Source organism: Amia ocellicauda, chromosome 5 (genome assembly GCF_036373705.1).
Source record: "Amia ocellicauda isolate fAmiCal2 chromosome 5, fAmiCal2.hap1, whole genome shotgun sequence".
Taxonomy (NCBI): domain Eukaryota; kingdom Metazoa; phylum Chordata; class Actinopteri; order Amiiformes; family Amiidae; genus Amia; species Amia ocellicauda.
In genome coordinates, this window is record NC_089854.1 from 11,784,043 (window position 1) to 11,796,469 (window position 12,427).

The window sequence follows — 12,427 nt, forward strand, 5'->3', positions numbered from 1 at the left end:
TTGGAGGAAGAGAGGGAGGTGAAGAGAACCCCTATATAATAACTCTTTATCTGACCTGTTTATCTGTTAATCAATTCACTGAGAGAAAGGGATAAAGAGGGAAAAAGGGAGTGTGTGTGTATGTACTCATGGTGGGGGGGGTGTTTTGGCAAATGATGTTGACTGGAAAAAAAAAGAAAGTTTTATCCCAGTAGTGTATTTAAAACCAGCATGTCTTTCTACTGGGCATCCGCAGAGACAGAGCCCCCTGCTCAGTGTCCGACCACATGCACTCTGCATTCTTAAAACACGCGTGTCACACACTTAAAACTTAAAACTACACAATTGAGAAAAAAAGATGAAAAAAAAATCACACTCCTCCTCTTTGATGGTGTAGCCTGACCCCCCCTTTCCATCGGTCCATCCCTCCACCTCCCCCATCTCCCCTCACCACACCCCTTCCAGACTCGCATACCTACCCAGCTCCACTGTCCTGAGATAGACCGCCTGAGGAGAGCGAAGGGGAGAGAGGAGAGAAGAAAAGTTTTTTTTTCCTCTTTGAACGAGACGAGGCAGAAAGAGAGTGAGTTTTTTTCCTCTTTAAGCAGAGAAAGGAGTGAGGGATTGTGCACAGAGTCAGAGAGAGTTGGGAGTACAACTGAATCTTCATTTTCTTTGCTTTTTGTGCTTCAGAAGTGAACAAGCCAGGGATTTCCCAGAGAAAGAGAGAGAATTGCGTTGGATTAGTTTTTATGTTATTTTTCTGTATTTGGTGACCTGAGAGGACGGAACAAGGGATTGTGCAGAAGAGAGGAAGAAAGAAAAAGTACAGACTGGCACAGTGAGTCTGCTTCAGTTGTTTATTTGTTTGTTAGTGTTTAGTGATGTATTATTTTTCTTCAGCCAGAGAAGGGAGCCTGCGTGTTGTGTGTAGGGGGGAGAGTGAGGCGTGTGTTTGAGGGGGTTGTTAAGTAAAATGAGGCTGCAGGCTGTTAGTGCAGTTTTCTTGCAAGTGTGCCAGCTGGAACAGAGGGACACGCACTGAGACACACTCACTGACACACTCGCATACACTGAGACACACTCCCTCACTGGCACATTCACTCACACACTGAGACTTACACACACACAGACACAGTGATCAGCTGATGCCCATTAGAGTTGCTAGCCTGTCAAAGAAATAAATCACGGATTCTCTCTCCCTATTTCAGTATCTCTCTCTCTCCCCCTCCCTTTACATTTACTTTTTATTTTTTGTTCTTTCTTTTTTCCAGTCTTCCTGTTTTATTCCCTCTGTTCTGACAGAACCAGTAGTTCCAGAGTTCCAGTAGCTGTTGTCTGTCAGTCTGTCCATTCCCCTGTCTATCTGTCTGCTTGTTGGACTCTTCTAGGGAATGTTACACTGTCACGCAAAAGAGCCTGTGCCCAGAAAGTCTCTCACTCTCTGTCCTCCTTCTCTCTCTCTCTCTCTCTCTCTCTCTCTCTCTCGCTCCCTCTTCTTTCTCTGTCCAATATTCCTCTCTCTCTTTCCATCTCTGCATTTTCCCACAGCTCATTCTCTGTAACCTGATTTTCATTTTCATTTCATTTTCAGCAGCTTTGGAACGAAAAACCTGTCAGGTTACAGATCCCACTCTCTCAACAGAGACAAGGCTGCTGCCTGAGGGGGGAAGGAGAGGTGCACACTGACACACTCACTGACAGACACATACTGACGGACAGACAGACAAAAACATCATCCACCTTGTCCCTCCACATCTTAACCCCATTCCCAATCATAACTGCAGTCCAATTCCCAGCTCCACTCCCATAACCTCCTAGACTCTTCCAACACCCACACCCACCCTCCCTCTTCCATTTGACATAACCCCACCCCATCCCACTCCACTCCAGATCCCATCGCTCCCATCCTCTCCTCCCCCTCAGTGGCAGCCATGTCACGCTGGGGCCGGCGTGGCGACCGCGGGCGGAAGGCCCCCGAGGTGATCCGCACGGTGACCGAGGGGCTGAAGTCGCTGTACCGCCGCAAGCTGCTGCCTCTCGAGCAGCACTACTACTTCCAGGACTTCCACTCACCCAGCCTGGAGGACGCCGACTTCGACAACAAGCCCATGGTGCTGGTGGTGGGGCAGTACTCCACCGGCAAGACCACCTTCATACGGTGAGGGAGGGAGGCGGAGTGTTGGTTGTTGGTTGTTGGTTGTTGGTTGGTTGTGTGATGCTCTGTGCTGTACTGAGCTCCATAACACTACCATGCCATACCATGTGCTGTAGTCTATGGTGTATTGTGTGAATGACCTGACCCCCCACTCACCACCCCGCAGGTATCTCCTGGAGCAGGACGTGCCGGGCAGCCGTGTGGGCCCCGAGCCCACCACCGACTCGTTCACTGCCATCATGCACGGAGACGTAGAGTCCATCATCCCCGGCAATGCCCTCATTGTCGACCCTAACAAGCCTTTCCGCAAACTCAACCCCTTCGGAAACACCTTCCTCAACAGGTCAGAGAGAGGGAGAGGGAGAGGAGATGAGAGGGACTGGTTGACTGAAGTACTGTGGGACTGACTGAAATGCAGACCAACTAATTGACTATTTGACTGTCTGATACACTGACTGACAGACTGACTGACTGTCTAATACTGTGTGTGTGTATGTGTGGTTAAGGCAACAGCTGGAGGATAGTCTGTGCTTAAATAGCTGCTTAAAATCTGAGCAGCGGGGAGATGTCATGGACGGGAGGAGATAAGGGACTATCACTGACTCTTCTGAACGACAGAAAGAAAGAGGGAGGGAGAAAGAGGAGGAGAAATGGTGGGAGAAAAGAAAAGTACAACTTCCAAGGACAAGTGAAAAGGAGAAAGAGGCAGAAAGCAGGAGAGAGAGAAAGAAAGAGAGGGAGGAGGAACAGGAAAAAGAGAAGGAGAGAGGGAGAGGGAGAGGGTGAGAAACGCGTCAGTGGGGATTTCATGTCTCTGTGCCAGAACTCCGAAACGAGGAGGAGGAGGAGGTTACCTTATATGTGGAAAAAACTGAGAAACGGAGAAGGGAGGGTGAGATGGAGGGAGGGAGGGGCACAGTTTAAAGCTGTGTGACTTATTGTGTTGTTATGAGCTGCTGTTTCTCTCTATGGAGGCTGTGAACTGGCGCTATGGTGATTTTAACCTCTGTACAGAAAAGAGGGAGGGGGGTGGAAAAAGAGAGAGTGAGAAGTGTAGGGCAAGCAGTGGTTTAGAGGGGGACTGGGAGAGAGAGAGGATGGAGAGGGAAAATGGAAGCTGGTTGTAGTGATATTGGGGATAGCTGCTGTGTGACTGTCTGGGGGTATTTGGGAGTGTGTGTTTGTGTGTATTTGTGTTTTCACATTTCTGTGTGTCTCTGTATCTGTCTTTCTCTGGATGTCTCTGTCATTTTCACTGTGTGTGTGTGTATGTGCGCGCGCACATTTGTTTACCTTTTGTTATTGTTTTTTTTTTCCATCCTGGGAATGCTGTGAGATCATTAAGCTCGTTAAAAGGGGAGCAGGAAGTCCCTGTGTTGTTTTAAGCTGGGCGCTGATTAGTGCACTGTATTGTTACTGTCTGGCACCAACTTTGATTTTCCTTCAGGAAGCTGAGAGCATTGAGAGCCTTTATAACAATGGAGGGGGTCTGGGGAGGGGCGGTCAGGGGGTGTGGACCCACTCTGGACTTCACATTAACTCACTGAACTAAATCACTGCACCCTCATTTCAGAACAGTATACTGCAAATTAGAATAGTTCCTATAGTCTCCACAGTGCTGGCTCCAGTCTGGACTCTATACTATACTATAGTCCAGGGGTTTTCATACCGGTCCTGGAGTACCCCCTGCCCTGCTGGTTTTTGTTCCAACCTAGGTCTAAATTACTTAATTGAATGGTATATTGCTGTGTTTGGGCAATTGAGGATTCAATTAAGCAATTCAGACCTCAGTTGGAACAAAAACCATCAGGGCAGGGGGTACTCCAGGACTGGTATGAAAACCCCTGCTATAGTCCCCACAGCGCTGGCTCCAGTCTGGACTCTATACTATACTATAGTCCACACAGCGCTGGCTCCAGTCTGGGCTCTATACTATACTATAGTCCCCACAGCGCTGGCTCCAGTCTGGGCTCTATACTATACTATAGTCCCCACAGCACTGGATCCAGTCTGGGCTCTATACTATACTATAATCCCCACAGCGCTGGCTCCAGTCTGGACTCTATACTATACTATAATCCCCACAGCGCTGGCTCCAGTCTGGGCTCTATACTATAGTCCACACAGCGCTGGCTCCAGTCTGGGCTCTATACTATAGTCCACACAGCGCTGGCTCCAGTCTGGACTCTATACTATACTATAATCCCCACAGCGCTGGCTCCAGTCTGGACTCTATACTATACTATAATCCCCACAGCGCTGGCTCCAGTCTGGACTCTATACTATACTATAATCCCCACAGCGCTGGCTCCAGTCTGGACTCTATACTATACTATAATCCCCACAGCGTTGGCTCCAGTCTGGACTCTATACTATACTATAGTCCACACAGCGCTGGCTCCAGTCTGGGCTCTATACTATACTATAGTCCCCACAGCGCTGGCTCCAGTCTGGGCTCTATACTATACTATAGTCCCCACAGCACTGGATCCAGTCTGGGCTCTATACTATACTATAGTCCCCACAGCGCTGGCTCCAGTCTGGGCTCTATACTATACTATAGTCCCCACAGCGCTGGCTCCAGTCTGGGCTCTATACTATACTATAGTCCCCACAGCGCTGGCTCCAGTCTGGGCTCTATACTATACTATAGTCCCCACAGCGCTGGCTCCAGTCTGGACTCTATACTATACTATAGTCCCCACAGCGCTGGCTCCAGTCTGGGCTCTATACTATAGTCCCCACAGCGCTGGCACCAGTCTGGGCTCTATACTATACTATAGTCCCCACAGCGCTGGCTCCAGTCTGGACTCTATACTATACTATAGTCCACACAGCGCTGGCTCCAGTCTGGACTCTATACTATACTATAGTCCCCACAGCGCTGGCTCCAGTCTGGGCTCTATACTATACTATAGTCCCCACAGCGCTGGCTTCAGTCTGGGCTCTATACTATACTATAGTCCCCACAGCGCTGGCTCCAGTCTGGGCTCTATACTATACTATAGTCCCCACAGCGCTGGCTCCAGTCTGGGCTCTATACTATACTATACTATACTATACTATACTATAGTCCACACAGCGCTGGCTCCAGTCTGGGCTCTATACTATACTATAGTCCCCACAGCGCTGGCTCCAGTCTGGGCTCTATACTATACTATAGTCCACACAGCGCTGGCTCCAGTCTGGGCTCTATACTATACTATAGTCCACACAGCGCTGGCTCCAGTCTGGGCTCTATACTATACTATAGTCCCCACAGCGCTGGCTCCAGTCTGGGCTCTATACTATACTATAGTCCACACAGCGCTGGCTCCAGTCTGGACTCTATACTATACTATAGTCCCCACAGCGCTGGCTCCAGTCTGGGCTCTATACTATACTATAGTCCACGCAGCGCTGGCTCCAGTCTGGGCTCTATACTATACTATACTATAGTCCCCACAGCGCTGGCTCCAGTCTGGACTCTATACTATAGTCCCCACAGCGCTGGCTCCAGTCTGGGCTCTATACTATACTATAGTCCCCACAGCGCTGGCTCCAGTCTGGGCTCTGTACTATACTATAGTCCCCACAGCGCTGGCTCCAGTCTGGGCTCTATACTATACTATAGTCCACACAGCGCTGGCTCCAGTCTGGGCTCTATACTATACTATAGTCTAGTGTTTTGTTGTGAGATTGTGTTTCGCTCATTTGGGGACTTCTCTCTGTATCTGTGTGTAGGTTCCAGTGTGCCCAGATGTCCAATCAGGTGCTGGAGAGCATTAGTATCATCGATACTCCTGGAATCCTGTCAGGAGCCAAACAGAGAGTGAGCAGAGGTGAGAGAAAGAGAGGGAGGGAGAAATGGAAAGAGAGAGCTGGAGGGAGAGAGACAGAGAGCTGTTGGGGAGTTCTTTAAATTCTTACAACACATCTGGAATGTAGAGTTAGAGAGAGAGCGGGAGAGGGAGAAAGGAGGGGAGGATATCATGGTTCACACAAACACTTTGTTTGACCTCTCCCTCTCTCTCACCCCAGCTCTATAATAAACTGATCCATTTGCCAGGTAGGAGTTGAGATATAGAGGGTACCCACCAGTATGGCACATGATCGGTGCAGTGTGTACTAGGCAGTGTACTGAGAGACCGAGGCTGCTCCCCCACACACTAACGGCCTCTCTGTCTCTCTTTTCTCTCTGAGTTCAACTCCGTTATTCTTTGAGAAGGAGGGAGGGTAAGGCAGGGTGTGACTGAGAGAGCGAGAGAGCGGGAAGGAGGAATGTTAGGAAGGGTCGGAATGCAAGACATGGGGGAGAGAGAGAGATCGATGGAGGTCAGAGCGGAGAGAGGGAAGGCGAGGGAATGTGCGTCTGTATTAACCCCTCTCTCCCCATCCCTGTCCATTGTCCCCCCACCAATTCATCCCTCTTTCTTCTGTGTTCTTACCCCCATCTCTGCCCCTCTCCAGGCTATGACTTTGCCGCAGTGCTGCACTGGTTCGCGGAGCGGGTGGACCGCATCATCCTGCTGTTCGACGCCCACAAGCTGGAGATCTCGGACGAGTTCTCAGAGGCCATCGGGGCGCTGCGAGGCAACGAGGACAAGCTGCGCGTGGTCCTCAACAAAGCCGACATGGTGGGCACCCAGCAGCTCATGCGTGTCTACGGCGCCCTCATGTGGTCACTGGGAAAGGTGCGGTTGAGGCTTCCTTATCATTGTTAATGTTTTGTCGGTTTTCTTGTTGCAGTCCGTCTAAGTCTGTGTTGGTCTTTTGTTGCCTGTACTGTTTGTCTGTATGCATGTCCTTGATTGTGTGTTTTTTATTTGTGTGTGGTGTTGTTTCTCTCTATGGCACATTCATTCTCCCTCTCCCCCCTGTCCCCAGGTGTTCGGTACCCCAGAGGTGGTGCGTGTGTATATCGGGTCGTTCTGGGCCGAGCCACTGCTGGTCGCAGACAACCGGCGCCTGTTTGAGCTGGAGGAGGAGGACCTGTTCTCGGACATTCAGAACCTTCCGCGCAATGCCGCCCTGCGCAAGCTCAACGACCTCGTCAAACGGGCGCGGCTCGTCAAGGTGAACAATTAACACTCTCACCCTGCCCTCCATCCCCCTGCCCTGGTTTGCTGATTAATTAGACACACAGACTGCGGTAAACTCCTTCACTCATCCCAGAACCAGACCATTGTTAATTAATTCAAGACCCAGAAAACAACTAATTAGTGAGTTGTCACTTCCTTAACTAATTGGAGACCTTAGATTATTGTTAATGAATAAGAGCCAGAATCTCATTAACTAATTAGAGACCTTAACTAATTCGGAACCCACGAACTTGTTTACTAATTATCAAAAACCCCTCTCATGACTACAATTAATTAGCCAAGTCTATTTTCTCATTAACTAATTAGAGAGTCACCGAGCTGGTCAAACAATTTGGCATCGGGTAATTAGCACCCCATGTTAAAATAACAAATTGACAATCACCTTTATAGCTCACTTAATTCCAGGCTTTACAAGAGAGTGACAGCCCCACAGTCTCTGCATCGTTACAGTTAATTAACACTGACACTCAGTCCTTCATTAGGTGCTCTCAGAGAGGGATAAAGCTGTGGAGCATGTAGAGTGTGCGTGAATGAGGGAGAGACAGAGAGAGAGGGATTTGCTGTATTGCAAACAGACTGAGGGAGAGAAGGAACTCACCAGGTTATGGCCTTGTGAGAGGGAGAGAGAGGGATTTGTCACACATTCCTCCACTATGGTTTTCCACTCTCTCCCCGTACTCTCCACCGCTTAGGAGCCCCAGGCCGTAGTCTTCATGGAGACCAGCTGTAAACAGAGAGAGAGAGAGAGTTTGAGAGTGTGTGTGGGTTAACCTATAGTGACTGTGTATTGATTCCCCTCTCTCTCTCTCTCCCTCCCTCCCCCCCTCAGGTGCACGCTCACATCATCAGCTACCTAAAGCAGGAGATGCCATCAGTGTTCAGGAAGGACAACAAGAAGAAGAACCTGATCTACCAGCTGCCTGTCATCTTTTCCAAGATCCAGCTGCAGCACCACATCTCCCCCGGAGACTTCCCCGACTGCAGCAAGATGCAGGTCCGCCAGAGAGAGAGAGAGAGTGTCACTGAGTGTGTGTCTCTATGCGTCTGTGTCTGCGTGTTGTTCTCCCTCTGTATGACCTCTATCTCTCTCTCTCTATAGGAGCAGTTACTAGCCCACGACTTCTCCAAGTTCAAGCCCCTGAAGCCGGCCCTGATGGCGGCGCTGGATGAGTTCCTGACCTCTGACATTGCCAAGCTGATGCCCCTGCTGCGCCAGGAGGAGCTGGAGGGTGGGGGGCAGCCGGGGGTGCAGGGTGGTGCATTCCTGGGCACGAGGGGGGGGCCCTTCATTGAAGGGGATCCCTTCGCCCCCATGGATGTGGAAGAGGATGGAGAGGAAGACGAGGAGGGAAGCGGCAGCGGCGGCTGCAACCTGGACTGGGTGGTCACCAAAGACAAGCCCAAGTACGACGAGATTTTCTACAACCTGGCACCCAGTGAGGGCAAACTGAGCGGCACCAAGGCCAAAGGCTGGATGGTGGGCACCAAGCTGCCCAACTCTGTGCTGGGGCGCATCTGGAAGCTCTCGGATGTGGACCGTGATGGCTACCTGGACGACGAGGAGTTCGCGCTGGCCAGCCACCTGATCGAGGCCAAGCTGGATGGTCACGGGCTGCCCCCCGAGCTGCCCCCCCACCTGGTGCCCCCCTCCAAGCGCCGCCACAAGGGCTCTGATGCCTAGGGGTGTGCAGATGGGGTGGAAAGGGTGTAGTGGGGGTGAAGAGGCTGGAGGGTCCTTGAGGTCAGGGGGAGGGGGGTGTTTGTCTCTGTGTCTGAGTGTGTGGCAGTCTCCCCCCTCTTTCTGTCTGTCTTCATGTCTCTCTCTATAAGTGTCTCACTTTAACTGTCGCTCTGTGTCCGTTTCTCTCTCTCTCACTCCGTCTCCATATCTCTTGTCTGTTTCTTTGTGTTTCTCTCTCTCTCTCTCTCTCTGTCTAGAGATCTTAAAAACCTCCCTTGCTCTATCTCTTTATGACTAACATCAACACCCCAGGATACTAACCTGTTATCCCTCCAAACTCCCATCTGCCACAGCCAGTACTGCAGATAACCTGTCGAACCTATGGCCTGAACCTGGCCATATCTGAGGAGACTGCCAGAATGATCCTGGCTGTGGGGTTATAGTCAGCTTGCTAAGCTTCTCGTTAATCAATAACCTGATCACTGATCAATAACACCGATACATATCTCTCAACGCCAGAAAAAAATAAAATCCTCTCTGAACACCCTATGAGAGCTATGGTCGGCTTTCAGTTGGCAGAGCTGAAAACCGTAATGCCAACCAAAGCACAGAAACCAAAAACTCAACAGCTGGCCTATGATTGGCAGGTTATCTTCACCAGCACCCCACCCCCTTCCCTTTATCAGCTCCATAATGAAAGTATATAATTTTTACAAAATATATGAATTATTATTGTCTGTTTTGTCTGTTAACATTATATTCAGAAGGCCATTTTTAATCTGAGACATCCTCATATTACCACTCTCACTGCCCTAAGATAATACCCTCTGTTTACTCTCACTCTGCTATTACTATTTAACATCTAAGAGACACACACCTTGTCCTGATGCACACCACAGTCACAGAAATATACATATAAAACTTCTTAAACTTTTTTTACCAGGTCAGCTGGTTCCTATAGGCCACGCCTTCAAAAAGTCACCTGTTTATTGGACTTCTTTACCAGACTTGACTGACCTAGGCTAGACAAGACTGGACTGGATTGGACTGAACATGACTGGACTAGGCTAGACAACACAAGACAAGACTGAACTACACTGAACTAGTGTATGGAGGTTTTAGAGGGGGGTGAGATATAATGTTGACTGGCTGGGGGGCTTTCCACGCCCAGGGAAACATGTTTAGGACACGGCGTGGTTGCCTTCTGTTCACTGTCGCACTGCGCTCTCCACACCTTGCTCAGGATCCTGTTTACCTGACCTGCCCTGGGCTTAATTGCTTGATTGAGCTCATTATTCAATTAACCCAACAAATGGCACCTTTTCCTTTCTCAGCTGTAGGATACAACAATTCCCAGAGCAGATCCCAGTGTGCACAACTGCCCAGGCTGGCTTCTGCTTGTATGATGGACAACTGTGAACGACACCGGCAGGTGATTAACATCACTTTAATGCCAGCGCCACAGTGATGTCATCAACCAGCGTCAGCCGAACTGCCCACCCTGGGGAGTTGTGTGTGTTTGCAGCGAACAAGACGGGCAGATAAGAGCAGGTTTAGGACCTTTTAAACACTTTCGCTGCCTTCGTTTAACAGAGAAATAAGGAGGAGCTGCATTCCCACAGCCAGCGTGTCTAATAGCAGCGATCTCATGTATAACAGTCAGATCAGAGTGGGAGCGGAAGTCAGCCGGGGCGGTTCTGTACACTGGGGACTGTTGTAACCTACGGGAGGGTGAATGCAAAGAGAGGACTTACAGAGGGATCTGTAGAAACTCTGTAGGACTCCGGTTTGGAATAAGACGAAACAAAGTGCTAAACACATCTGCTAAACACGTCACTGACTACTGTGCTGCGCTGCGCTCTGTCTGTGTGTGTCTGTGTGTGTCTGTGCGTGTGTATGTCTCGTGCGTGCGCGCATTTGTGTCTGTCTGCATCTCTCTCTCTCTCTCTCTCTCTCATATAGAGTCACAGTTACGTTTGTGTGTTTGTGTCTGTGTGTGGCGTGCGTGCATTTGTGTCTGTCTGTATCTCTCTTTCTCTCTTGTATAGAATCACAGTCACGTGTGTGTGTGTGTTTGTGTGTATTTGTTTGTGCTTGTTCACAGTTATTATTAATACCTAATAAAATTTACTGTTTCTAACAACACAGAATTCCTGGTGGTGTCTTATGGGAATGATCCTCTCCCGGTTTCACTGGGAGGAGAATAAAGCTGGTCCGTGCAGCAACTCGATCGGCCTGGTCTAGGAGGAAAGCCGGTATATTATTGGATCAGACTGGTGCACAATAACTGTTGAAAGTTCACAAAAGCAGAAACTCCAATATGCGGATTATGCACAATCAAAAGCACTCTCTCCCCCTCTCTGTTCGTTCAGATAAACAGTGAGTCAGACCCTCTGTTGCCAAACCCAACACTCTTTTCCTCTCCAGACTGTAAATTAATGTTATACACACTGCAATACAAAACACACACTGCTGCAATACAAAACCCATACACTGTCATACAATTCACACACACTGCTATATAATACACACACACACATTCCTGTCATTCTGTGATTGTGTATGTTGTGTCTGTCAGTGTTTGAGTGTGTATGTGACTGTGTGTGTGTATGTATTTCCTCCCCTCCCTGTATGGAAAGAATGGGCAATGAGAAATGGAGAGAGAAACACTGTTCCAGATGGCAGTGGAGAAAGAGAGAGAGAGAGAAGGGAAAGAGAGCAGTGGAGAGCTCTCTGAGTCAGGCTGCAGGAATGCACAGAGAGGGAAGGAGGGAGGGAGAGCTGGGCTGTAGATATTAATATCCCAGCTCTCGCTCTCTCGCTCTTTTTCACTGTAGAAAAGAAAAACGGCAGCACACAATCTCACAACATCCCCCTATTAGGAACTACAGGCAGTACATCCCCCCCACCCTGCTCTCTAACACTAACACACCCACACACTCACACTCACACACTCTCTCTCTCACACACACGCACACACACTTTTTGCATTATAAATTCCACAAGAAAACTTAACCCCCTTACCCTGCTGCTATACTGCAATGTAGTGTACTGCAGGGGTTGTCAACCCTCGTCCTGGAGGACCCTCTATCCTGCTGTTATTGTTCCCACTGAGCTCTCAATTACTAAATTTAACCCTTAATGTAACTAATCATTTCCTAAATTATTTTGAACAGTAGGGGTCGTTAAGTATAAATGTGTATAAGGGGCTTAATATCTTATTAAGGAACCAACTTTTTATCAGTGACAGTTTAAAAAGTCAAATGTAAGCAAATTATTAGTTCAATTAAGTGTTAAATTTAGTAAATGAGAGCTTGTTTGCAACAAAAACCAGCAGGGAAGGGGTTCCTCTGGGATCAGGGTTGAGAACCTCTGGTGTACTGCACTGTATTCTACCTCCCTCTCTCTCTCTCTCTGTGGCAGAGGGCTTGGTGTCTGATGGCTGGAGTGCTGTATTGCAGTGTTGAAACGTTGCAGTGTTGTAATGAGTCTGGAAAATGCACACTAGGACACTGTCTCCCCTCTCCT

The 12,427-nt window shown here is 49.0% G+C and overlaps 1 protein-coding gene across 3 annotated transcripts; it reads left to right on the plus strand.

Moving 5' to 3' along the window:
- The first annotated feature begins 461 nt into the window (after positions 1-461).
- ehd2b (EH-domain containing 2b) lies at positions 462-11,042 on the plus strand. 3 transcript variants are annotated; one of them, XM_066703761.1, is made up of 9 exons: positions 466-562; positions 673-820; positions 1,577-2,140; positions 2,304-2,480; positions 5,861-5,958; positions 6,587-6,810; positions 7,004-7,192; positions 8,048-8,212; positions 8,318-11,042. In XM_066703761.1, the coding sequence occupies exons 3-9, from the start codon at positions 1,914-1,916 to the stop codon at positions 8,897-8,899; spliced, it is 1,662 nt and encodes a 553-aa protein (XP_066559858.1). In that variant the 5' UTR covers positions 466-562; positions 673-820; positions 1,577-1,913; the 3' UTR covers positions 8,900-11,042. The 3 variants fall into 3 exon arrangements, with proteins under 3 accessions (XP_066559857.1, XP_066559856.1, XP_066559858.1); XM_066703760.1 differs by having other exon boundaries at positions 462-820; positions 1,574-2,140; XM_066703759.1 differs by having other exon boundaries at positions 463-820.
- Positions 11,043-12,427: the final 1,385 nt, after the last annotated feature.